At 38.0% G+C, this 26,186-nt stretch overlaps 1 protein-coding gene across 2 annotated transcripts in view; it reads right to left on the reverse strand.

The window, feature by feature from the left end:
- The window catches only part of gkt (tyrosyl-DNA phosphodiesterase glaikit), a 317,491-nt gene that overhangs the window by 119,220 nt on the left and 172,085 nt on the right, over positions 1 to 26,186 (reverse strand). For both annotated transcript variants that reach the window (XM_090376556.1, XM_090376558.1), the window contains exons 9-10: positions 22,873 to 23,043; positions 12,162 to 12,240 (exon numbers count right to left, since the gene is read on the reverse strand). In XM_090376556.1, the coding sequence (XP_090232682.1) occupies positions 12,162 to 12,240; positions 22,873 to 23,043 (250 nt within the window). The remainder of the gene's footprint in view (positions 1 to 12,161; positions 12,241 to 22,872; positions 23,044 to 26,186) is intronic.

A 26,186-nucleotide genomic window follows, 5' to 3' on the forward strand; every position in this document is an offset into this window, starting at 1 on the left:
GCCTCCCTGCCCCCATTGTATATTATATTGATTGACAGGTGTAAAATATTTTCAAGGGCAAGCTTAATGGCATAGAGCTCAGCAACATAATTGCTGCATTTAGCCATAAGAAAAACAGAAATAGTTCTATTAGATAAGACAGCAGCTGCACCCACTTTATTGCCAGACTTTGAACCACCAGTGTAGATCTCAGTAAAGTGGAAATAATTTTGTGTACGAGCAAGATGTAATTGTTGAATGTTAATACAGTAAACCCCCGCTATTCGCGGTATCTGTATTCGCGGTTTCGCGTATTCGCGATCGCCGATTTAATATAAAATGAAACCTAAAAAATGTGAATTTTAAAGCGCCGTGAATATTTTCCGCCATAAAAAAACATGGGCGTGGCTAAAATTATCTTTCCCGGTCAAAACAGCGCTCAGTGGGTTTGGGGGGAGAGGGGTGACAAAATCGCGAGCGTGGATGTTTCTCGCTAATCCTTGTTCAGTATGTGTTATGCGCTTGTCATGGAAGGTTTCGTCGTTTGCTTTTAATTTATATGCTTATAAATTGAATAAATTTATCAATTTATAAATTGATTTGCTTACAAAAATGATAAATCTACTGTTTTGCAGTGTAAAACGGACTTTTTCGAGTGTGTTAACGGAAGAAAGTGACTTTATTGTGGACAAGTTCTTTCTAACTCCTACAAAAATATGGCTAAAAATAACAAGAGAAATGTGAAAATATTAAAGAAGGTGATGACATTAGCGAATAAAATTGAGTTATTAGATAAAATTTCTAATGGTAAAAGTGTCTCCTCAGTGGCAAAACATTATAAAATCAATGAGTCAACGGTACGATCAATCAAGAAATCGGAAGGAAAAATCCACCGTAGTGTCCGTGAAAATGCGCTAATTGCTTCAAAAATTTGCTCTGTAACTCATGATGTTAAATTAGAAAAAATAGAAAAAGCTTTAAACATGTGGATAGAAGACCGAACTCAAAATAAAATTCCGTTAAGTTCACTCATCATTCGTGAAAAGGCAAAACTCCTTTATCAACACTTGAGCGAAACTGGTGATAGCACTGGCGGGATAAGTTTTTTTGCTAGCAAAGGCATATTACATTTAATATTAAATTGTTTCTTATTTTCATTTCGATGCCATATGCTTGCATTTAACTATGTACTGTCTATGTACATAGTCATATTATGAAGGTACATATAATACATACATAGAAAAAATTTTAGACTAGTTTTTCTTATATATTTCATACTTTGGAACGGAACCCCTTTATTACTATGGGAGCCATAACTCAGTATTCGCGTTTTCGGTATTCGCGACATTTCTCAGGAACGTAACCCCCGCGAATAGCGGGGGTTTGCTGTATTTGCTATAGCACTTTTACCCCATTGCTAAAATAATCATCACAAGAAAGTGTTAAGGTTCCATGAGGATTCAGATCTCTTAAGTCAATGAGGATATTATAAAAGTGAACATTCCAGTATTCTGTTACGTTCTTTAATCTGATACCCTTAGGCCAAATTAGTCTAGGTTTGTTTCTACAGTGTGTGTGTGTGTCCCACTGCAAATCATGTAGTAATGGCCAAATAGAATGAGTGGGGAGGTTTTTAATTTTAGCCGAGTGGTCCATTTCATCAGTAACATCTTTCTTCTGATACTCAGTGTAGACTCGTGAGCCTCAACATACAGATTTTGAATTGGGGACGTTCTGAATGCACATAGGGCAATCCTAAGAGCAGAGTGCTGGATGGGGATAAGACATGCTAAGGTATACACTCCCTAGCAGTCATAAAAAGGTGCACCATAGTCTAGTGGAAATCTAATTAGGGACCTATATAAGTGGAGCAGGGTGCAAGGACCTGTACCAGAGATGACCCGGAGTATGTTCATTTTTTTTAATGTAAGTAGTTTGTAGATGTGTTTGGAAGTCAAACTTCTTATCAAAAATTAGTCCTAGGATATGTTTGCTGTTCACGATAGGAATAGGATGATTGGTCAAGTGTAACTCAGGTTCAGGAGGCATTTTGTACTTGTTGCAGAAATGCATAGCTGTAGATTTGTGGTCAATCATCAGAATATATCTGTTTGATAATCTGTACCAGTTTGTGCTATCTACAGTTCAATGTTATTTATTGATATTTCTAGATATCTCTCAATGTAGCTCATATTCTGAAAATAACAGGATATGAAAATATCATCAGAGTAGAGGTATGAGTTGACAGCATTTGGAATGCTATTTGTGACATTGTTTATTCATACTACAAATAAAGTGGGACCGAGAACAGCCCTGTGGGGCTCCTTCTTCTTGTATGTATGTTTGAGAGAGAACCTGACGTACTGAACTTGGAATGGCTTCTGTGGAAAGAAGTATTGAATAAAGTATGATAAATAGCCTCCCACATCAATAGAATGGAGAGCTCTTAAGATGCCACAGCAGCATGTGGTATCAAAAGCTTTCTCTATATCAAGATGTACCATGACAAAGTGTTGATTTCTGATAAATGCATTTCTTATGTTTGATTCAGCCTTTACCACGATGATTATCAAAGGATGACCTATTTGTCCAAAAGCCAAACTGATTATGTTTTTTGACTCAAGGTATTAGGTGAGTCGATGGTACACTATTTTTTCCAAAGATTTACTCAAGCAGCTGGTCATAAAAATTGGTCTATAGTTGTGAGAACTGAGATCTTTTCAATTCTGTCAATAATAATGATTTCTGACCTAAATGATGAAGCATTATATAGTAAATCCTGTCAGTACTATTTCTTGATGTATTTATGAATTATTTCAGTTCAGATAGTGATAGTGTGAGTGGTTGGTTATATGGTAAAGGACAGGTAGCTTTGAAGCTTAGTTTGGATTTCTCAGCCTTGGCTTTAAATTTTTGAAATGAATGATGGCTGATATACAGCTGAGGCAGACAATTCAGAGAACACAGTTCCTAAGACTATTGCAATCCTTCCCATTCCAGTTAAGAAGAGGAGAGGGTAACAGATATTCATCATTTAACTGCTTTATTTTTTTTCCAGATTGTTCTTTCTGGATTTGTTGATTGATGAAGCAAATTTTATACAGGAGTCCTTTTTAGCCTTTCACCGGATGAAACAGGAGACTGCTTATAGTTAATAAGGTTGGCAGTTAGTAGTGGGATACTTGCAGAAGGAGTTCCATGCTGCATTTTTTTCTCTTTTCACTTTATTATAATCTTTGTTCCACCAGTGACTGGCATGCCTACAGTTTCTTAATTGAGATTGTGGGATGGCAGCTATTGAAGCTGCATTATGACATGCTCAGTGACAGTACCAACAGGAGAAGACTCAGTTATGTGATCAGCAAAAGGTACTTAGTTGGTACATTTTGTCCAGTTTGCTTTGGAAAATTTCCATTTCATTTGGGGTTCTGTTGTTCTGGAATAGGTAGTTTGAATTCTATGTATTAGTGGATAGTGATCGATATTGAGAGGACTGGAAAGTAGATTGAGAGATCTATTGCAGAGGTTGGCCCAGTAGGAAAAGCCAGTGAATGAGCCAGTATTCAGTAGTGTGTTTTATTCTCTTTGTCAAGTAGCATTTCAATAAGCTCTAAGTGTCCATCTCAAATGAGAGAACCCCCATAATGAATGATGTCCATTAAAGTCTCCTAATAAATGGACAGGAGACTGTAATTGCAAACTATGGTTTGCCAGTTCCTGAATTGTATATGGATGGTTAAGCAGAAAATAAATTGAGGCCAGTGTCAGTAATACCAATTACTATATGTAATTGGTATTACATATAGTAACATGTGAGGGGACCCTTCAGTCCAAGAGTATGGCTACTCTTCCACAAGCTCTATTAGTGCCAGCTTTGTCTTGTCTGAAGATAGTATAATTTTTGATTGAAGGGGAGATGAAGTGTCAAATTTGTTTCTTGTAAGCATGGTAATGGGATTGTAGTGATGAATTAGTTCATAGATATAATTGATGCTGCTGTGAAATCTCTGCAATTCCACTATATGACGAATTCTATTATTTGGTTTTGTAAGAGGAAGATGAATCTGTCTGCTTTTTATGAGCGAATTGTTTATAATGGTCAAGTTTTAATTTTTATTTTCTGGGAAAAGCAGGGAATCCTGAGTCATTGCTATCTATCATAACATTATCTGCATGTATTTCAAGGAGGTCTTCTTGACTTGTCATACCATCTGTATCCATACTTGATGGATGTGATTGTTTCACCTCAAGAGGATCTGATTTTTGCAATTTCTCTGCTACTTGACAATGAGGAAGGTTTTGGGATGGAATTGTAAGTGGTATATTATTGTATCAGTCTACTAGGTGCAGTTTAAATGGATGCATCAAGAGTACTGATTGATCCCAGTCTGTGATCAATATGTGTGGAGAAATCAACACTTCTGTTTGACATGCTACTGATTGGTGACTGTGCATAGCAGAAGCATAAGTGCAGTTTGGCATACTTAACTTGTTTCCTTGCTTCTTGACACAAAACTTTATTTTCAGTCTTAATTTTTTTTTCTATCTTCCAGAGTTCACAATTTTTAGGGTATGGTGGATGGTTGCCTCTGGAATTAGAATACTGCTGAGCTGGTGCCTTGAATCTTGTTTGTGTATGAGTTTTACAACCACAGTTTGGACATACTGTGTCTCCACTGCATGCTGTCTTGGAGTGACCAAATTTCTGGCATTTGTAACATTTTAGGGAATTCAGGATTAAGGGTCAAACGTGGAGTTTAAGTTGCCTGCTTTAAGTGAAGCTAGTAGATTTGGCATACTGAAGGTTATGATTAAGTTGTGTTGGGACTAAGCTGTCATCTTTTCTTATCATGATTCTTTCTGCTTGAATTATATTATAATATTTTAGTTCCTGGACTGTTTCATCTTCAGAAACTTTTAATAGATTCCATTTGGTGATCACTTCCTTGGAAGAATTCAATGTGCTGTGTGCGGTGACTTGAACTAGTATTCTACTTAAAGAAGTGAGCTGTAATAACAGCTCAGAGTGTCTTGGGGGAGAGGTCTCTATAAGTAAATCTTCTCATTGGAGACATTTTGCTCAAGTAGCTGATAAACTGAATGAGTATTTTGCATCTACATTCACACATGACGAGTTATTCTAGGAGGGGAATGCCAGAAGTTTACCAAATTCTAAAAGGGAGCTATGTGATTTTGTAATAACAGAGCAAAATAGAGGAGAAATTGTTGAAGCTAAACATAAAAAAGGCACCTGAGGCAGATGAAATCTATTCAGTTATAATGAAGGAGGTAGCAAGGAAAGTAAGCAAATCCTTAGCCATAATTATGAGAGCATCCTTAGAATCAGGGGAAGTCCCCGTGGACTGGAGATGTGCAAACGTATCCCCAATTCACAAAGGGTGACACAAATAATTATAGACCTGTTAGTTTAGCTTCTGTTCCGGAGAAAATAATGGAGTCACTGGTTAAAGAGGTGATACAGTATTACCTAGACAAGACAGCAGTAATAGCTCAGACACAGCATGAGTTTGTTAAGGGGAAGTCTTGCCTGACCAACTTGATTGGATACTACAATGTGGTCACAAAGGAACTGGATGCAAAAAATAATTTTGATATCATATATTTGGATTTCAGGAAAGCTTTTGATACTGTTGCACATGGAAGACGGCTGTACAAATTGAAGCGGTACGGCATTAAGAGCAAGTTACTGCAATGGATAAAGGAATGATTGAGTGGGAGACAGCAGAGAGTGGTAATAAACAGACACTGCTCTTCGTGGACTAATGTTATTAGCGGAGTCCCCAGAGTTCGGTGCTGGGCCCATTTTTGTTCTGTGTATTTATCAATGATATCGATGAAGGTATATCAGGCTTAATGTCCAAGTCTGTAGATAATACAAAGGTTGGCAGGGTTGTTAATGACACTAAAGACAGTATGCTACTGCAACAGGATCTAGAAAAGTTAGGCAGATGGGCTGAGAAGTGGCAACTGAAGTTTAACATTGACAAATACTAAGTACTCCATAATACGGGTAGCAGTAACCCAAAAGAATGTACCAATTGTGTGGTACTACACTCAGGGAGGTGGAGAATGAAAAAGACCTGGGGGTAATTGGGCAGTCAGATATGATGTTCTCCGAGCAGTGCAGACGGGTTGCCAGAGCAGACCATGGAGTTTTGTCAATGATATATATAGGAATTTTGCTAGCAGACACAAGGAGATGATTATCCCTTTGCATAAGGCAATGGTCAGGCCATACCTTGAGTACTGTATACAGGTCTGGAGGCCTCATTTTAGGAAGGATGTTGAGTTGCTAGAACGAGTACAGGAAAGGGCAATAAGATTGGTGAGCGGAACAAAGGGATGTGCTTATGAAGAAAGGCTTAAGTTCTGCAAGTTGCAGCATCTGGAGACTAGGCACCTGCGAGGTGATCTGATCGAGATGTATAAGGCCTTGAATGGTTTGAACAGGCTCAATGCTAATCTGAGCAAGCAGAAGTATCTGAGCAAGCAGAAGTATTCTTAATCTGAGCAAGCAGAAGTATCAGAGGATACTTCTGCTTGCTCAGATTAAGAACCTGAGGGGGCATAGATTCAAATTGAGGAAAGACAGTTGTAGAATAGATGTGCGGAAGTTTGCCTTTAGCCAGCGGGTAGTTGATTGCTGGAACAGACTTTCATCTGTTGTGAAAGTTGCTAGCTTAAATAAATTTAAGGCTGAACTAGACAAACATTTGGAGTGGCTGGATGGGTGAAATGGGAAATGGTTTTTTTTTTTTTTTTTTGGCTGATGCTGTATAAGCTTGCTTTTTTGCATCATATGCCTCAACTAATGCTAATTTCACCATTTTATGTGATCCTGTTGCATTTTTGAGGCATCTGAATGATGAAAGGGGGAGAGTTTGCTCTCAAGTTGAGTTGACAGAGAATGTAAAATCAGGGTGCTGGAGATTCCTGCTTGTTTGTGTTCTTTTTCATTCTGTTCGACAGAGAGAAAGAGAAGTCATGATATTCATTATGAGAGCTCTTAAACTATAAAAGTAAGAATTCATTATTGTCAATTTCTACTCCTTTTTACTCCATGTTACTGGCTCACTATGGGGAGGCAGGAGTAATGCCATGAGTGACCACATGGTGAATTAAGTTAGCTGGATTAATTAAACAAAAAATAAAGGAATGGTGTCTTTTGTTTCCTGACTTCACCCTTACAAGCAGTAAGTGAAGTTAGGAAAGGTGTCTTGTTTCCTGACTTCACTTTCTGCTTGTAAGGGAGAAGTCTTCTGAATTTGATGTAACTTAAATATGCTAATGTGTAGACTTAACAGAAGAAAAATTCCTTGCTAGAGAAACACTTTTGAGAATGCACAATGATTGCTTGGCTATGGTATGTTGGCACCTGGGGCCTTGGGATAATGTACTTTTGATTACAGTTGTAAAATTTTACATTGGTTGTGTGGAATTATTATTTTTTTTTTGTGTAAATAAATCACTATTTATGGAAGAGATTAACCACAGAAGCTGCTTGAAAGAAAAAGATTACAAACTATACACTAAGATAAAGCATAGCCAAAAAATTTTTAAAATCTTTTGTCTTTTTAACTTAGCTTAGCAAAGTAATATAGAAAATGAGAGGAAAGCTTCTAAAGCAGCTTCTGTGGTTAATTTCCTCTGTAATCAATCATACACTTTTACAGCTTCATACCTACAAACTGGGGATTTTCTATCTCTTTACTCTCCGCCATTTGTGTAAGTTAAACTGCTCAGTGGTCTACACAAGCACTCCATAACCAGCTTATGTAGATGAAATTGGCAAGAGGGGATTACTGAATAAGTGGCAGTGCTACAAGAAAGGAATGTTACCTTTATGCTTGGATCAATTACAAGTATTAAACAGCAAATAATATCCCAAAATATACATACCTTCTTAGCAGGTAAGTACAGTTACAACAGTATAGCTCTTATTTTAATGTAAAGCCTTCTATACATTGAGCTGCATGACTATAATGGCAAAAACAAAGTTCAGTTATCTTTGTTATTATTTGTAAGAAATTGAGAAATATTTCACTAACCTTAAGGATAAGAATAAGAGGATAAGAATAATAGTTATTATTCTTATCCTCTCTTTAGAAAGTATTTTTTCTCTGAAGCACATTCACTGTTATTCTTTCTTATACCGAGCATATACATGTGGTTACTTAAAGGAAGATGTACATCTACATTCAGAAATCACATTTTGTACCATTGGTGATCAATGTATTTTGGTTTCATTATGGGCCACCAGTAACCTATTTTGTTCAAAATGGATTACATGTGGGCTATAGTGTGAGGAGGTATCTGAATTCCCCATGATTCCACACACAATGTTTGGAACAGTGGATAAAAATGTAAAATTTAATGGTGATATATACAATGTACAGTAGCAAATTTCTGATTATAGTGTCATTCTAATCAAGAAGGTTTATGTTTGTTATTTAGGAGCATTAGCAACTAAGGCCATATTGCTCCGAGGATATGCGGTGGTCATTCCCTGACCTTTCCGCATCCTCCGTATTTGATGGTCACAGGCTCGAACCCCGGTCTAATCAAGAAGCGTGTGCTATGCGCTGCCACTCCTGCTCACCTGGCTACGGAGGCACCTAGTGTCATTCAATTTCATTCTAACAGTGTGAATTAGACAAACATTTTTGAATTAGACAAACTATTCATAAGCCATGGGATTCAAATTCATACTTCAAATTTCACTGTAGACATATTTTAAATTATCTGTACTAAACTGAATGCAAAACTATTTCATTAGTTGAGGAACAGTAGCAACTTTGAAATACATTGCATTTCTAATATTGAATTAGTGACTAGTACAGACTGTTTATTAAAATGTGTGTTAGGGAAGTGCAAGTTTCAGAAAAAAAGTTCTGGTGTTTTAACTAGCTATTCAGCTGTAGTACTTATGATATCATATTTGATCTACGAGAATAATAACTTATGATATCATATTTTGTCTAAAAGAATAATAATGATATTATCATCATCTTTCTTTCTTGGTGATTCCCTTCTCCTTCTCTCTCTCTCAGGATAATTCTTCAGAATATTTTTTTTTTTTTTGCCTGGTGCAGCATAAGCCTCAGGCTTCCTTGCACCTTATGGCTAATAATAATAATAATAATAATAATAATTATTATTATTAGTTACAAGCTTCTACAGCATTAGCAAAAAAATAAATAAATAAAAAAAAGTTCAACACTTCCCATTTCACCTGTCCATCCCTGCTAACAGTTTATCCAGTTCTTCCTTAAATTTATTCAAACTACCCACCTCTACAAACCAGATGGAAGTTTGTTCCAGCATTCAACCACCTGTTGACTAAGGATAAACTTCCGCATGTCTATTCTGCAGCCGTCCTTCCTCAATTTGAATTTGTCCTCCTCTCATGTGTGGTCTGAGCAAGAGGAAGAATTCCATCAGCATTGAGTGAGCTTACTGAATCCATTCAAGGCTAAACACCTGAATTAGATTACCTTGCAGGGTGCCTAGTCTCTGGATGGTGCAGTTTTCAAAACTGAAGCCTTCCTTGATAAGAGTACCCTTTTGCTCCTCCACCAACCTTGTTGGTCTTCTCTGCACCTGTTCCAACAGATTCACATCCTTTATAAAATTAGGCTTCCAGACCTGTTATTTGTTATTTGGTTTTTTTTTAGGAGCATTAGCAACTAAGGCCATTTTGCTCTGGGATATGCAGTGGTCATTCCCTGACCTTTCCGCATCCTCTGTATTTGGTGGTGACAGGCTGAAACCCCAGTCTAATCAAGAAGCGTGTGCTACGCACTGCTGCTCCTTCCCACCTGGCTACAGAGGTGCCTTCCAGACCTGTATGTATGCAGTAAACAAGATGTAGCCTAACCATCCAAACCATTGCTTTATACAAAGAGTTAATCACCTTCTTATCTGTGTGAACAAAGAGTTAATCACCTTCTTATCTGTGTGAACAAAGAGTTAATCACCTTCTTATCTGTGTGAACAAAATTCTTGTATATCATTGACAAAATCCCATGAGCTGTCTGGCAGCCTGTCTGCAATACTCAGAGAACTTCATATCTAACTGTACGATTACCTCTAGGTCTTTTCCATTCTCCACTGCTCACTTATAAATGAAATCTGAAGGTTTTTAGTTATATTAAAACACCTTCAATATTCTTCAATCATCATTTCTAAGAGGATAGGGAAATATAACCTCGAGCAGTGTTCCTTGGTGACTGATGTTCTCAGAAATAGTTGACTTTTGTCTTTCTTTTTCCAAGTGCATGCAAGTTGTTCCTGTACAAATCAACTTTTAGTAACTGCCATAATAAGTAATTATATGGATCAAGATCTGGAGTTTATACATGCTAAGCTCATACACACACGAAGCAACTAGGATTTAAAATGGACCCCTTACTGAAATGTCCACAGACATAATACAAAGCTGTAGTTGTCATTTGTAGTCTTGTTTTGTCTTGCTGAAAAAAAAAAAAAGAAAGTTTGTTAAAAATTACATTCCATGTTTCAAAGAAGGAAAGAAAGATGTTTCGCAGGAATCTAAGATTTCAGTCATAATACTGATGAATGACTGGTTCACATTTCTAACAATTAAACAAGTGCAGACTATTACATGAATAACAGAAAGAATAAATTTGATGAATTTGAGGTACTGATTAAGTCATCAAATACAGCCACTGTAGAGGTATTGGAGACATGGTGTCACTCAAACATAAGAGATGCAGAATTTAAATATGGGGAGTACAATGTATAGAAAGGACAGACAGGTAGGAGAGGAGGAGGGGGATATGCTCTTAGTTAAGAAGCATATTAAATCTAAGCCATGCATCCAGTTGACATGGATGGCCAGTGCAATGTTGAATCAGGTTGTGACATAAGCAACAGGAAAACAAAAATGTGATTAGTAGTATGGTGTAGACCCAATGACTGTGATGAGTAAAACAAACAAATATATAGAGAAAAGTAAGCTAGTAAATCAGAATGTCTTTTAATGGGGGATTTTAACTTTTCAGATATTGAATGAAACTTGAGGGGTGGCCACTCACACACTATCAAGACCTTTTGTGGATTTATTGAATGACTGTTTTCTACATCAGAATATTAGAGGCAACAAGAGGAAGCATGCTAAGCTTATCCATACACGTAGCAACCTGGATTCAAAATGATGTTGTTATGGAAATTTTCACAGCGAATCCAAAACTTGATTTGATTATCAGCTGATGGAGAATTCTGATGGATATCAGAATTCTCCATTAACGTATGGAGAATTCTTCATGCATTAAGAATCTGCAGGTAAAAGATCCACTAGGTGGCAGTGATCACAGTGTATTGATGTGGGATTTACTGTAAAGGTTAAATGGAAATGCTTTTGCTTTCATAAGGATGGCTATGAAATTTTAATTTCTATGCAATAGGACCAAACTGATGACATTAACAATAGCAAATTCTAAATGAGAAGCATTTAGGGAAGTTATTGTAGAAAAGTAATACCAACTTTTCATACCAAATAAGAAATACTGTTCAAGGATTAGGCCTGAATGGATGTCTGATGAATTAAAGAGAATTGTGGCAGAGAAGAAAATGCATACAAATATGAAGTGGTACAGAAGCAATCAAGTCACAAAGAGTTTAGGCAAGCTAAGGTAGATTACGAAAAAAATTCTGGCAAAGAATGCAAAGAAAAGCAGCAAAGACTTCTATGCTTATATTAACAATAGAAAGAAGGAGCTGAATCACATTGGGCTACTTGATGTCTATAGGTTAACTGTTGATGACAATGCCCAAGTTGCAGACAAATTGAATAGGCATTTTGCATCTGCATTCCACACATGATGAATTCTTTAGGGAAGGGGATGCCAGAAGTTTATCAAATTCTAACAGGGAGCTAAATGATTTTATAATAACTGAGATTTTATAATTTTATAAATGATTTTATAATAACTGAAAATTGTTGAAGCTAAATGTTAATAATATTAAGAGAGACAGAAAACAGTGCAAGCAAACCCTTAGCCATAATTATAAGAGCATCTTTGGATTCAGGGGAGATCCCTTTGGACTGCAAATATGTAGTGATATACACCTTTTATATGAAGTATTTAATATGCTGAAAATTAGTTATGTTTTTTTCATAAGACAAAGTCATTCCATACTTTTCGCAGCTTCAAATGACCAAAGGCTGTCTTCTTGTTTCCAACATGACGGCCAGGTACAGACCCAATAAAATGAACCCTGAAAAAAGAAAATGCACACTTTCAATAATAAGGAAAATTACACTTCAGTACTTATACAAGAAGCTGAATTTCAAAGTTAAACAAAGGTAAATATACAGCTGCTGCTGCTGTTGGGTTCACAGTAAATTAGCATCTTAGGTCATATTTAACCAGTGTGTTATATCTGTGTGTGTGTGCATCTGTGCACATGTGTTTGTGAGCCAATCTGCATGTTTTGCAAACTGAGAAATTTGAAATAAATTATATAGCTGAAAAAAAGAGAATCTTGCATCGAAGCAGCAGAACCTGCTTGCAAGCGCACTCAGGATGCACACACAAACCCACGTATGGACACATAAAAAAAGTCAAAAAATGTCAACTATTTTATATATAGCATTATTAGTTCTTCATATGATGGGTTAATGAAATTAAATATTTTATAATTTTATAAAATATTTAATTTTATACTTAAGCAAAGCTATGGGGGGGTGTAGCTGAAAAAAAGAGAATCTTGCATCGAAGCAGCAGAACCTGCTTGCAAGCGCACTCAGGATGCACACACAAACCCACGTATGGACACATAAAAAAAGTCAAAAAATGTCAACTATTTTATATATAGCATTATTAGTTCTTCATATGATGGGTTAATGAAATTAAATATTTTATAATTTTATAAAATATTTAATTTTATACTTAAGCAAAGCTATGGGGGGGTGCCTTGTCACACCCTAATACAAGGTGTGGAAGTAAAGTTCACGGACTAATGCAATAAAAAGTGCACAAAGGGAAGGAGCTCAGAAATGATTTTCTTTTAATTCAAAGTAATCTCCACCTGACTGAATGCACTTATTATACTATTCTAAAAGTTTCTGAAAAGAATCAGTAAAGGCACCCAAAGAGATGTTCAGTTTGGCAGTTACATTTTTCTTTATGTTCTAAACATTCTGAAATATCATTCCTTTGAAGGCAGTTCAGTTTTCCTTGGGAAAGAGGAAGAAATCCACTGGTGCTAGCTCGTAAGAGTAAGGTGAATGAGTGCTCTACTGTAAAATGACATGTTTTATCAGAAATGCCTTCATAACAAATGCAGAATGGGTGGGCCATTGTGCAACAATAACCAGCTACCTTTCTCTCAAAATTGCAGCCTCACCTGAGAAATGTGCTTCAATAGTTTTTGAAGCATCTGTACTTAAGAATGCAACACTGACTCTCTCCCCTCCAGGTACAAATTTCATGTAAATCACACAGCTTGTTGAATAACATGGTCAGCATTGTCTTGATCCTGGATTTCTGTAAATGAAACTTTTTAGGCCTTGGTGATGATTAATTCAATATACTTAAGCAAAACTATGGGAGAGATGATTTTGAAGTTCACTGCATACTCTGATGTTTCATCTCTGGGGCATACTGAAACCAGTGTATTCTCACTGCACGTGACAAAACAGTCAAGGAAATTAGGACTGTCTTCAGAAGTCTGGATGAAGCTTTCACATGATGACACTCTTTGCTGTTTCTGCTCAGCCATCAGGTGATGCAGCACAAATTTTGCACAGACTCCTTTTCCCTGAATCTTCATGCAAAATATGACGATTCATCTCCAACTGAGGGATCAAACGAATTACTCCCCAGAGGCTCACATCTGGTGAGTATGGGCTTGGCACACCTAGGGTCCTGAGCTGGATATCATCATTCTTCTCTTTCTTGGTGATTTCCTTCTACTCTCTCTCTCTCTCTCTCTCTCTCTCTCTCTCTCTCTCTCTCTCTCTCTCAGGGCAACTTGGGGAATTTTTTTTTTTTTTTTTTTTGCTGGTGCAGCATAAGCCTCAGGCTTCCTTGCACCATGTAGCTAATAATAATAATAATAATAATAATAATGATGATGATGATCGCTTTCCACAATTTCCTAAAATTTTTCAACTCTCTCCTCATTTTGAGAGACTAATGGATGCAAAACTTCTTGGGTCATCACAAATATCCTTACACCCATCTTTGAACCACTGGTTTCATCACAATAAACAGTTTTTAACATATCATACATTTCTGTTGCTGATTTTCACAGTTTAAAGAAAAATAAATTTTAAGCAAAAATGCTCACCACTAATCTTCTGCAGACTGAAATTATATATTATTTATTAACTCAAGCCTCTGTAATAATAACCATAATTTCTCAATATGTTATATGTATTGACAATCAATATAATAATGAATGGGTATTCATTATAAAGAAGCTACTAGACTTTTCATTCCAATGAAGAAATACTGTACACAGCTTAGACCTAAATGGATGAATTACTGAGGCACGCGGAACAGAAGAAAAGTACATGGGGTGCATATAAATTACCAAGTGATACAGAAGCCTAAGGTAGATATAAATTAGTCTGTAATCAAATCACAAAGGAGGTCAGGCAAGCTCTATTCACACCTACTGTTATATTAATAGTAAGCATATTATCTGTTATATTAACATCTATTGTTATATTAACAGTGGAAGGAGTTGAATCACATTGGGACACTTGGTGACTATGGGTTAAATGTTGATGACCGTGATCAGGTTGTGGACAAATTGAATAGGTACTTTGCATATACATTGAAATATGAGGAATTCTTAAAGGAAGTGAACACCAGAAGTTTATCACACTCTAAAGAGGAGCTAAATGATTTTGAGATAACTGAAAGGAAAGTGGAAGAGAAATTTTTGAAGATGGCCATAAAAAGAGCCCTGGGGTGGATGGAATCTATCCAATTATATTAAGGGAGGCAGCAAAGGAGGTAAGCAAACCCCCTAGCCATAATTTTGGGGTGGTATAAGTACTGGGAAAACGAAATTGAGAGTAGGAGTGTGTTATTATGAGAGCATCTTTGGATTCAGGGGAGGTCCTTATGAGGGGGATATATCCTCCTCATAAGGACCTCCCCCCTTGGATTCAGGAGAGGTCCATAAGGACCTCTCCTGAATCCAAGGGGAGGTCCTTATGGAATCATAAGGCTATGGCTAGGCCAGAACCATCTAAGGCTATGGTTAGGCCACAATCATCTAAGGCTATGAAGGCTATGGCTAGGCCAGAACCATCTAAGGCTATGGTTAGGCCACAACCATCTAAGGCTATGGTTAGGCCACAACCCGAGTACTGTATACAGGTCTGGAGGCCTCACTTTAGGAAGGATGTAGATCTGCTGGAGATGTGCAAATATATCCCCCAATTCATTAAGGGGGATCACAAAAAGCGAAGTGAGTAATTACAGACCTGTTGTCTTAATGCTATTTCAGGGAAAATAATGGAATCACTGGTTGAAGAAGTAATGCAGGACCATCTAGACACACTGCAATCAATCATGGATTTGTTAAGGGCAGTCTTGTCTATCCAATCTGATAGGTCACTATGATGCAGTGATTAAGGAACTGGATGCAAAAAATAATTTTGACATCATATATTTGGATTTCAGGAGGGTTTTGATACTGTTGCACATAAAAGACTGCTGTACAAACTGAAGCAATGTGGCATTAAGGGCAAGTTACTGCTATGGATAAAGGGATGGTTAAGTGAAGAAGACAGAAAAGTTATCAATGGCCACTGCTCTTTGTGGAAATATTATTAGCAGAGTTCCCCAGAGCTCAGCACTGGGCCATTGTTGTTTTCAACATTTATCAGTGATATTTATAACAGTATAATAAGACTTAATGTCTAAGTTTGAAGATGATGCAAAAGTTGGCAGGATGGTTAAGGACAGTCATCATGGTGAACTACTGCAACAAGATCTAAGAAAATTGGGTTGATGGGCTGGGAAATGGCAGTCGAAGTTTAACACTGACAAATGCAAGGTACTGCATATGGTTAGCAGTAACCCCAGAGTAACTTACTGCACTCAGGGTAATGGAGAATGAAAAGATCTGCGAGTAATTGTGCAGTCAGACATGAAATTCTCTAAGCAGTGCAGACATACTGCCAGGACAATTCACATGGTTTTGTAAATGATATACAGAAGCTCTGCTAGCAAGGATAAGTAGGTGATTATCCCTTTGTATAAGGCTATGGTTAGCCTTATACAACCCGAGTACTGTATACAGGTCTGGAGGTCTCACTTTAGGAAGGATGTAGATCTGCTGGAACGGGTGCAGAGAAGGCCAACCAGACTGAAGGGAACAAAAGGATGTTCTTACCCAGAAAGGCTTCAGTCTGCAAATTGCAGCATCTGGAGACAATGCACCTGCAGGGAGATATGATTGAGGTGTTTAAAGCCTTGAATGGATTGAGTAAGTTGAATGTTAATGGCATTGTTATACTTGCCAAGACTACATATATTCAAGTTGCGGAAAGATGATTGCAGGATAGATGTGCGGAAATTTACCTTCAGCCAGCAAGTGATTGATTGCTGGAACTGTTGTTTGTTTGTTATTCAGTTTTTAGGAGCATTAGCAACTAAGGCCATATTGCTCCGGGAATATGCGGTGGTCATTCCCTGACCTTTCCGCATCCTCCGTATTTGGTGGTGACGGGCTCAAACCCAGGTCTAATCAAGAAGCGTGTGCTACACACTGCTGCTCCTTCCCACCTGGCTATGGAGGTGCCAATTGCTGGAAACAGGATTCCATCTGTTGTTGTGGAAGTGGATGGGTTAATTAAATTCAAGGAAAAACTAGAGAAATTCTTGAAAGGCACAGATGGATGAACTGTCTGGGTTTGTTTGTTTGACTGTCTGGTCTGATGCTATATAAGCTTGCTTTCTTACATCATTTGCATTACTACTACTACTACTAGTATAAAAGACTGCTGTACAAACTGGAGCAATGTGGCATTAAGGACAAATCAGCACTATGGATAAAGGGATGGTTAAGTGGAAGAAGACAGAGTGGTTATCAATGGGCACTGTTCTTTTGGACTAATGTTAACAGTGGAGTTCCCTCAGGGTTCAGTGGTGGGCCCATTGTTGTTTTCAATATTTATTAATGATATTAATGAAGGTATATCAGGCTTAATGTCTAAGTTTTCAGATGATACAAAGGTTGGCAGGATGGTTAACGACACTAATCAGGATGAACTACTGCAACAAAATCTAGTAAAATTGGTTTGGTGGGCTGAGAAATGGCAGTTAAAGACATTAACAAATGCAAGGCTCTGCATATGGGTAGTAGTAATCCCAGAGTAATTTATCAAGTGTGCAGTTCTACACTCCAGGTAGTGGATAATGAAAAAGACATGGGGGGGGGGTAATTCTGTAGTCAGACATGAAATTCAATGAGCAGTGCAGACATGCTGCAAGGACAGCTCCTAGGGTTTTGTCAATGATATATACAGAAACTTTGCTAAAAGTGCAGCCTCCGAACCTGTATTGTATACAGGTTTGGAGGCTGCACTTTAGGAAGGATGTAAATCTGCTGGAACAGGTACAGAGAAGGGCAACCAGATTGGTGAAGGGAACAAAAGGATGCTGTTATCTAGAAAGGCCTCAGATCTACAAATTGCAGCATTTGGAGACTAGGCACCTGTGGGTGACCTGATGTGGGTAATGCCTTAAACGGATTGAGTAAGCTGAATGTTAATGGCATTCTCCATCTTGCTGAGACTACCCACATGAGGGGCACAGTAACTCCAGGGGCTCACATCTAGTGAGTATGGGCTTGGCACACTCAGGGTCCTGAGCAGGATATCATCATTCTTCTCTTTCTTGGTGATTCCCTTCTACTTCTGACTCTAGTTCTCTGTCTCAGAGTAATTGAGAAATTTTTTTTTGGCTGGTGCAGCATAAGCCTCAGGCTTCCTTGCACTATATAGCTAATAATAATAATAAACACCTATGCAGCTCCAGTACTAACATACACCTTCAGGGTCATAGATTGGACAAACATCGAGTTAGAAGATATCATGCGAAAGACAAGGACAATGATGACCAAGAGCCGCCAACACCACCCAAAGTCAGCAGTGGAGAAACTAACAATAGCTCAGAAAGAGGGAGGGAGGGAGGAAGGGGCCTGATAGGCCTAATAGAGAAACAGAAAACAGCAATAATTAACCTGAAGGATTACTTCGAGAACAACAGAGCACCACTCCACCAGGCCATAAGAAAGACAGATAAGTGGTATATCCCACTCAACCTAAACAAGGGAACCCCTTCCACAGAGACGGCACAAGAAACGAAGTTAGAAAGATGGGCAAAGAAGACACTCCATGGCAGACACTACAATGACCTCCATCAAGATCACATCGATAAGATTGCTTCCAATGCATAGCTCACAAGAGGGACGCTCTTCCCCGAGACTGAAGGATTCATGCTGGCCATCCAAGACCAGGTAATCAACACCAGAAACTACATTAAATACATCACAAAGGAGCCCGGAATGTTACATAATATATGTCGACGATGCCACCTGGCCTCAGAAATTATCCAACACATCACCACGCGGTGCAAGGTGATCACCCAGACTGAGTACACTCGTAGACATGACCAGGTAGCCAGGATAATACATCAGAAGCTAGTGAGGAAATATCAGTTGACCAAAGAAAGTGTACCATACTACAAATACAAACCCCATGCAGTACTAGAGACCCGAACCCACAAGCTGTACTGGGACTGCGCCATAATAATGGATAAGACCATTCTGCACAACAGACCAGACATAACCCTTGTGTACAAGATGGAAAAGGCTACCTACCTGATTGACATAGCAGTGCCCAACACTAGCAATGTCCAGAAAACCCATGAAGAAAAAATTAGGAAGTACACGAAACTGAGACATGAGGTCAAGGAGATGTGACATATGCAAGACGTATTGACCATCCAGATCATCATGTCAACTACCGATATATGGTGCCAAAGACTCTACATAGCAGCCTAGCAGCAATAGGTCCCCCAGAGAACATCTAGAACTCCAGAAAGTCACAATCCTAAACATCTGTAGGATAGTCAGAGATTTCCTTGACCAACAGTAACACCAGACATTACAACCAACATGTGTACTTGGTAGCAGTACCCATCACGGAGTGGAATCCCCCAATCAGGGAGAAATAATATAAGAGCAACAATAATAATAATAACTGTGCTAGTGACCACCCAGAAAGGGAGAAAACGCCAACGCATGAAGTGTAGCATTGAAATGAATATGTACATCATGCAAGTATACTGCGAAATAATGAAGCTGGAGACCGATATGACAACTTACAGGGCGAGTAGTTGGAATGATTCCCAAATATTCAGGTCACCAAAGAGCGAATAGCAGACAAGAGAAGGACCATCATCACAAAGAACCTGATAGCTCCTGTAATCTTGGAAAAAATCAAGCAGGACGTGAGCGATCAACTACAAAGGATAAACAATACGAAACCAAAGGAGGAAGAACATACCACCACCGAAACAGAGGAGGAAGAGAAAGAAGAAATACAACCTACAGCAGCTGAAGTGGAAAGAGTCAAGGTCATGATATCCAGAATAGAGGACGAGTGGAAAAAGCCCCCCCAACAGAATTTGAAGGAATGGACCCCACAAAGACACACGTGATAAATAAGATCTTTATTGTACAGTTCACCGGTACACGCAGGTACCACGACCATACAATACCCTTCACGGCACCATGCCAGAGGTACTGAGGCAGAGGTCGAACAGACCCTTGTGGAGAGTCACAGAAAACTTCAATCGGCACATAATACCACATTACCTTGACAGCAATGGTGCAACACTGGAAGCCATCCACAGAGCCTTGTATTGTGCTGTGATAGCAGCCACGAGGATTAATGGAAGAGGAAATGAGAGACCAGCAGCAGAAGAACTGAAAACAGAAGGGGGAATTAAAAATCCTGGGCAACTCCACTAATAACATTAGTCCACGAAGAGCAGGATCTGATTACCACTCTCTGTCTTCTCCCACTCAACCATCCCTTTACCCATAGCAGCAATTTGCCTCCAATACCACACTACTCCAATTTGTGCAGCAGTCATCCATGTGCAACAGTATCAAAAGCCTTTCTAAGACCCAAATATATGATATCAGAATTATTCTTTGCATCCAGTTCCTTTGTGACTACATCATAGTATCCAATCAAATTGGTCCGACAAGACTTCCCCTTAACACACCCATGCTGTGTCCGAGCTATAACTGAAGTCTTGTTTAGACGATACTGCAATGTTTTTTAACCAGTACCAGTGCTTCCATTAATTTCCCTGGAACAAAAGTTAAACTAACAGGTCTGTAATTACCTGTCTCCCTCTTTCATCCTCCTTTGTGGATTGGGGTCACATTTGCACATTTCCAGTCCATGGGTACCTCCTGTGAGTCCAAGGAAGCTCTGGTAATTATGGCTAAGGGTTTCTTACTTCCTTTGCTGCCTCCTTTAATATAACTGGATAGATTCCATCCAACCCAGGTGCCTTTCTTAAGTTTACTTCAACAATTTCTCCTCCACTTTACTCTCAGTTATTACAAGATTATTTAGCTTACTGCCAGAGTTTAATACAGCTCTGGCATTCCCATCCCTGAATAACTCCTCATGTGTGAATGTAGATGCAAAATATTCATTTAGTTTGTTAGCTACCAGAGCAGGATCATCAACAGTTGAACCATCGATATCAAGTGGACCAATCTGATTCATCCTCTTCCTTCTAGAGTTTACAAAAGTAAAGAACTCCCTGCTGTTTTTCTTTGCATTCTTTGCCAAAGATTTCTCATAATCTACTTTTGCTTGCCTAACCTCCGTTGTGACTTGGTTACAGACCAGCTTATATCTATCATAGGCTTCTGTGTCACCTGTTAATTTATATGTATTCCATGCATTTTTCTTCTCTGCCACATGTCTAATTAGTTCATCTGACATCCATTTAGGCCTAAACCTTGAAAAATATTTCTAAGTTGTATGAAAAGCCTAGTAGCTTCCAAGATTATTTCTTTGAATGCTTCCCATATTGAATTATCTGTTGGTAATATCATCAGTTTGTCTCACCGTACAGAATTTAAATACTATCTGAGACAATCGTAGTCACTTTTACGAAAGCAAAACTCTTTTCTTTACCCCTGATGGTAGTTATCGCTCTGAGTAAAGCACACTGTGATCACTGCCACCTAATGGTTCCTTTATCTGCAGATTCTTAATGTATGAAGAATCACTACTGATAATCAGATCAAGAGTATTACTCCCTCTAGTTGCCTCCTGAACATGCTGCTGTAGAAAACAATCATCGAATAAATCCAAAAAAGCCTTGCTAGTGTGTGAGTGACCAACTCACAAATTCCAGTCAATCTCTGGGAAATTAAAATTCCCCATTATAAGACACTCTGATTTACTGGTCAACTCTTGTTTTTCCTCAATTTCTCATTATACTGATCAGATTCATTATGCCTATAACACACACACACACACACACACACACCTACTCTCATTTTTTCTTTCCCAGTGCTTATATCACACCAAACAGACTCAACATTGCACTGTTCACCAACATCGATTGGATACACTTCCTTAGATTTTATGTGTTTCTTAACTAACAGCATAACCCCTTCTCCCTTCCTGTCTATCCTTTCTGTACATATTTTACTCCCCAAATTCCAATTCTGCACTGCTTATGTCTGTGTGACACTACATCTCTGATATTCCGACAATATCTGCCTTTGATGTCTTGACTAGCACTTCAAGCTCATCAAATTTGTTAACTATACTCCTAGCACTGGTGTACATGAAGTATACATGCACCTGTTTCTACTCTTAGTTACCCTAACACAGCCCATGTATTTGCTTATTCCACTATGACTCCCAGCAGTCCTGGAAATCCCCATTGCCTTGCTTTCCAAACTGCTGCTCATTTCAATAGAAGCAATGGAAGAATCACTTTCACCTCTGCCAGCGGCTACTGTTAATCTATTAATCCGTGTATTCCCCCAAGCTAGCAGTTTTACGACCCACCCAATTCTGCCTTGATAGCATTGCAAATATTCTTGCACCCTTTCTATTTAAGTGTATCCCATCCCTTTAGAAGCAGTCTCTCCTGTTAACAAGCACAGACCAGGCTGAAAAAAATTCTACCCCTTGGAGCCTTGCACAATCTCTCCAGAACCGAATTGATCAACAAGGCTCTCAACATATACTCCCTCCTATCGTACCTGGGCAGAATTATTATTATTATCATCCATGTGGTGCAAGGAAGCCTGAGGCTTATGCTGCACCAGCCAAAAAAAAAAAAAAAAAAAAAACATTCACGAGTGACATGAGCCCCTATGGATAATTGCAGACACTTTCAAATTTAGAGGACTTTGTCAGTGGGCAGTTTCAAATTAGACTGGGGGTAAAATTTTGCTTGCAGGCGAGAGGTTCCCCATCCCTGCTCTAGAGTGATAGCTCAATTATAATTATCTAAATGCTGTATAAGTATTGCATGGGGTAAAAATATTATTAACATTTTTATACCATATAACACTTATGTAAACAAATGAAACACTTATTAAACAAGTATACAGATAAGATGACTGAATCATTTAAATTTTTATTTTCTTTTTAATTTACATAATTGCACAGATGTTTAAATTTTTAAAAAATTAAAACTTTTAAAAGCATAAGTTTGATTATAGATAAATCATAAATTTGCATAATCAAATTTTAAAATATCATAATGTATATTTACATCCCTCAACACACACACACCACCAAAAAATCTAGATTAAAGTAATACTTACTTTGATTGAGAAAAATCATGAGCTTTTACATGATCACACCACTGCTTAAGATGTACACTGCCATATGATTCTAAATACTCTAGGAGATCAGATTTAAAATTAGTTGGTGATTCTCCATGTTTTGGAAATGAATCTTCTTTAAGAGATGGGAACAATGGACTAATCCATATACTGAAAAGTAAAACAAGTGATAATATAAAGCAAAAATATATCACTTTTTGAAGTGTCTCAGTCTTAAATAGTAATTGAATGTGTTTGATAGAAATTTTCCTCCTATTGATGGTTCTTCAATAAACAAATTATTCCATTTGGGTAAATTATGCATATATAGAATGAATTGGAATTGCTACCAATGCAAAGGTTTGTGTGCACATGCTTCTGAAGTGGTTGTCACCTGGAAATCTAAAGCACCGTTGAAAATAAAAAAACTGACATCAAATCTTGCACATAGATCAAGTGTGGAAACTTTTGGAAAATTCTCTATTGCATTCACTGATTTCATACCAGAAACTGGCAGAAGTAAAAGTATCTGTATCACACACCATGGGTAAATTTTTATAAACAATCACCAGACCCATCGGAGACTAATTATTAGAGATTTGTAATAATTAGTCTCTGAATAATATAGAATTTGTAATAATTAGTCTCTGAATAATATAAAATTTGTAATAATTAGTCTCTGAATAATATAGAATTTGTAATAATTAGTCTCTGAATAATATAGGACAGGGATGGCTTGTTATTTGGTTTTTTAGGAGCATTAGCAACTAAGGCCATATTGCTCCAGGGATATGCGGTGGTCATTCCCTGACCTTTCCGCTTCCTCCGTCTAATCAAGAAGTGTGTGCTAAGCACTGCTGCTCCTGCCCACCTGGCTACGGAGGTGCCTTGACAGGGGTGGCAAAATATTTTAAAAAACTACCCTCGCGTGCCGCTCGGAATTTTGCAAGATATGTATCATTATTTTTCTCATAAACGTTTTACTTGATAAAAGCGTAACCAAAAAAAGAATGAAATAAAAGACATTATTTCAAAGATGTTTTAATAAATGTATTAAAATAAAATCCTTCATAAACATAAAGTAACTTTTAGCTTACAAAACAAATAATTTAATATAAAATGATAAACCTCTCATATTATAACTATAAAACATCAGTGAGACTTTATTGCTGCACCATTGACGACAGATACTTTTCGTCAGGCTTATACTTGGCAACTTTTAGAGCTATGCATGCAGCACTGATTTCATCCCTGAGACTACTTTATGACTAGACTTAACAAAGTTCATCACTGAAACAATGACTCACATGAATATGTTGTGAGAAAATTTTTAGTAATGCTGTTGCCATATTTTTTAAACAGACAAAAGTTTCAGGAATGGAATTCCAAACTTTTAGTATTTCATTTTCTGCAGTTTTCTTTGCTAATCTCACCTCAACTAGCGAAGCAATAAAAACATCTCAATCAAATACTGTTTCACCTGGTAAACTAACAAATGTAAATATTTCCATTTGTACATATTTTTTAACATCATTAGCATTAGCAGAGGCATTTGATGCAAGAAAGCAAGCTTATGCAGCATCGGCCAAAAAAAAAATAAATAAATAATAAATAAATAAATAATAAATAAATAAAAAATCACCACTTCCACTTCATCCCTCTGTTCGTTCGAAATACCTGTCCAGCTGAGCCTTAAACTTATTTAGGCTATCAACTTCCACGACAAGGGATGGAAGTCTGTTCCACCAACCAACCACCCGCTGGCTAAAGGCAAATTTCCTCATGTCTATCCTACATCCGTCTTTCCGCAATTTGAATTTATGCCCTCTCAGGTGATTATTCTGAGCAAGAGGAAGAATCCCATCAGCACTGAGCATGCTCAAACTATTTAAGGCTTTATACATCTCTATCAGATCACCTCGCTGGTGCCTAGTCTACAGACACTGTAATTTGCAAAACTTAAGCCTTTCTTCGTAAGACCACCCCTTTGTTCCATTCACTAATCTTGTTGCCCTTTTCTGTACTCGTTCCAGCATCTCTACATCCTTCTTGAAATTAGGCCTCCAGACCTGTATACAGTACTCTAGGTGTGGCCTGACCATTGCCTTATACAAGGGAATAATCACCTCCTTATCCCTGCTAGAAAAATTCCTATATATCATCGACAATACACCATGAGCTACTCTTGCAGCCCATCTGCACTGCTCAGAAAACTTCATATCTGCCTGCACAACCACCCCCAGGTGCCTTTCATTCTCTACCACTGTCAGTGTAGTACCACAGAGTTGATACGCTGCTCTGGGGTTGCTGTTTCCCATATGTAGTACTTTACATTTGTCAATGTTAAACTTCATTTGCCACCTCTCAGCCCATCTGCTCAACCTTTCCAGATCCTGTTGTAGTAGCATAGTGTCAGTAGTGTCCTTGACAACCCTGCCAACCTTCATATCGTCTGCAAACTTGGACATTAAGCGTGATATACCATCATCAATATCATTTATAAATACTGAAAACAATAATGGACCCAATACTGAACCCTGAAGGACTCCACTAATAACATTAGTCCACGATGAGCAGTGTCCATTGATTACCACTCTCTGTCTTCTCCCCCTCAACCACCCCTTTATCCATAGCAGCAATTTACCTCCAATGCCACACTGCTCCAATTTGTGCAGCAGTCTTTCATGTGCAACAGTATCAAAAGCCTTTATAAGATACAAGTATATAATATCAACATTATTCCCTGCATCCAGTTCTTTTGTGACTGCATCATAGTATCCAATCAAATTGGTCAGGCAAGACTTCCCCTTAACAAAACCATGCTGTGTCTGAGCTATAACTGAAGTCTTGTCTAGATGATCCTGCAGTGCTTCTTTAACCAGTGCCTCCATTAATTTTCCGGGAACAGAAGTTAAACTAACAGGTCTATAATTACTTGTATCGCCCTTTGATCCTCCTTTGTGAATTGGGGTCACATTTGCACATATCCAGTCCATGGGTACTTCCCCTGAGTCCAAGGAAGCTCTCATAATTATGGCTAAGGGTTTGCTTCCTTTGCTGCCTCCTTTAATATAACTGGATAGATCCCATCCACCCCAGGTGCCTTTCTTGTATTTATCTTCAACAATTTCTCCTCCACTTGACTCTCAGTTATTACAAGATTCTCTAGCTTACTGCCAGAGTTGAATACACCTCTGGCATTCCCCTCACTGAATAACTCCTCATGTGTGAATGTCGATGCAAAATATTCATTTAGTTTGTTAGCTACCTGAGCTGGATCATCAACAGTTGACCCATCGATATCAAGTGGACCA

Source organism: Mastigoproctus giganteus, chromosome 6, assembly GCF_048544385.1.
Source record: "Mastigoproctus giganteus isolate SK-2022 chromosome 6, ASM4854438v1, whole genome shotgun sequence".
NCBI classification, from domain to species: Eukaryota; Metazoa; Arthropoda; class Arachnida; order Uropygi; family Thelyphonidae; genus Mastigoproctus; species Mastigoproctus giganteus.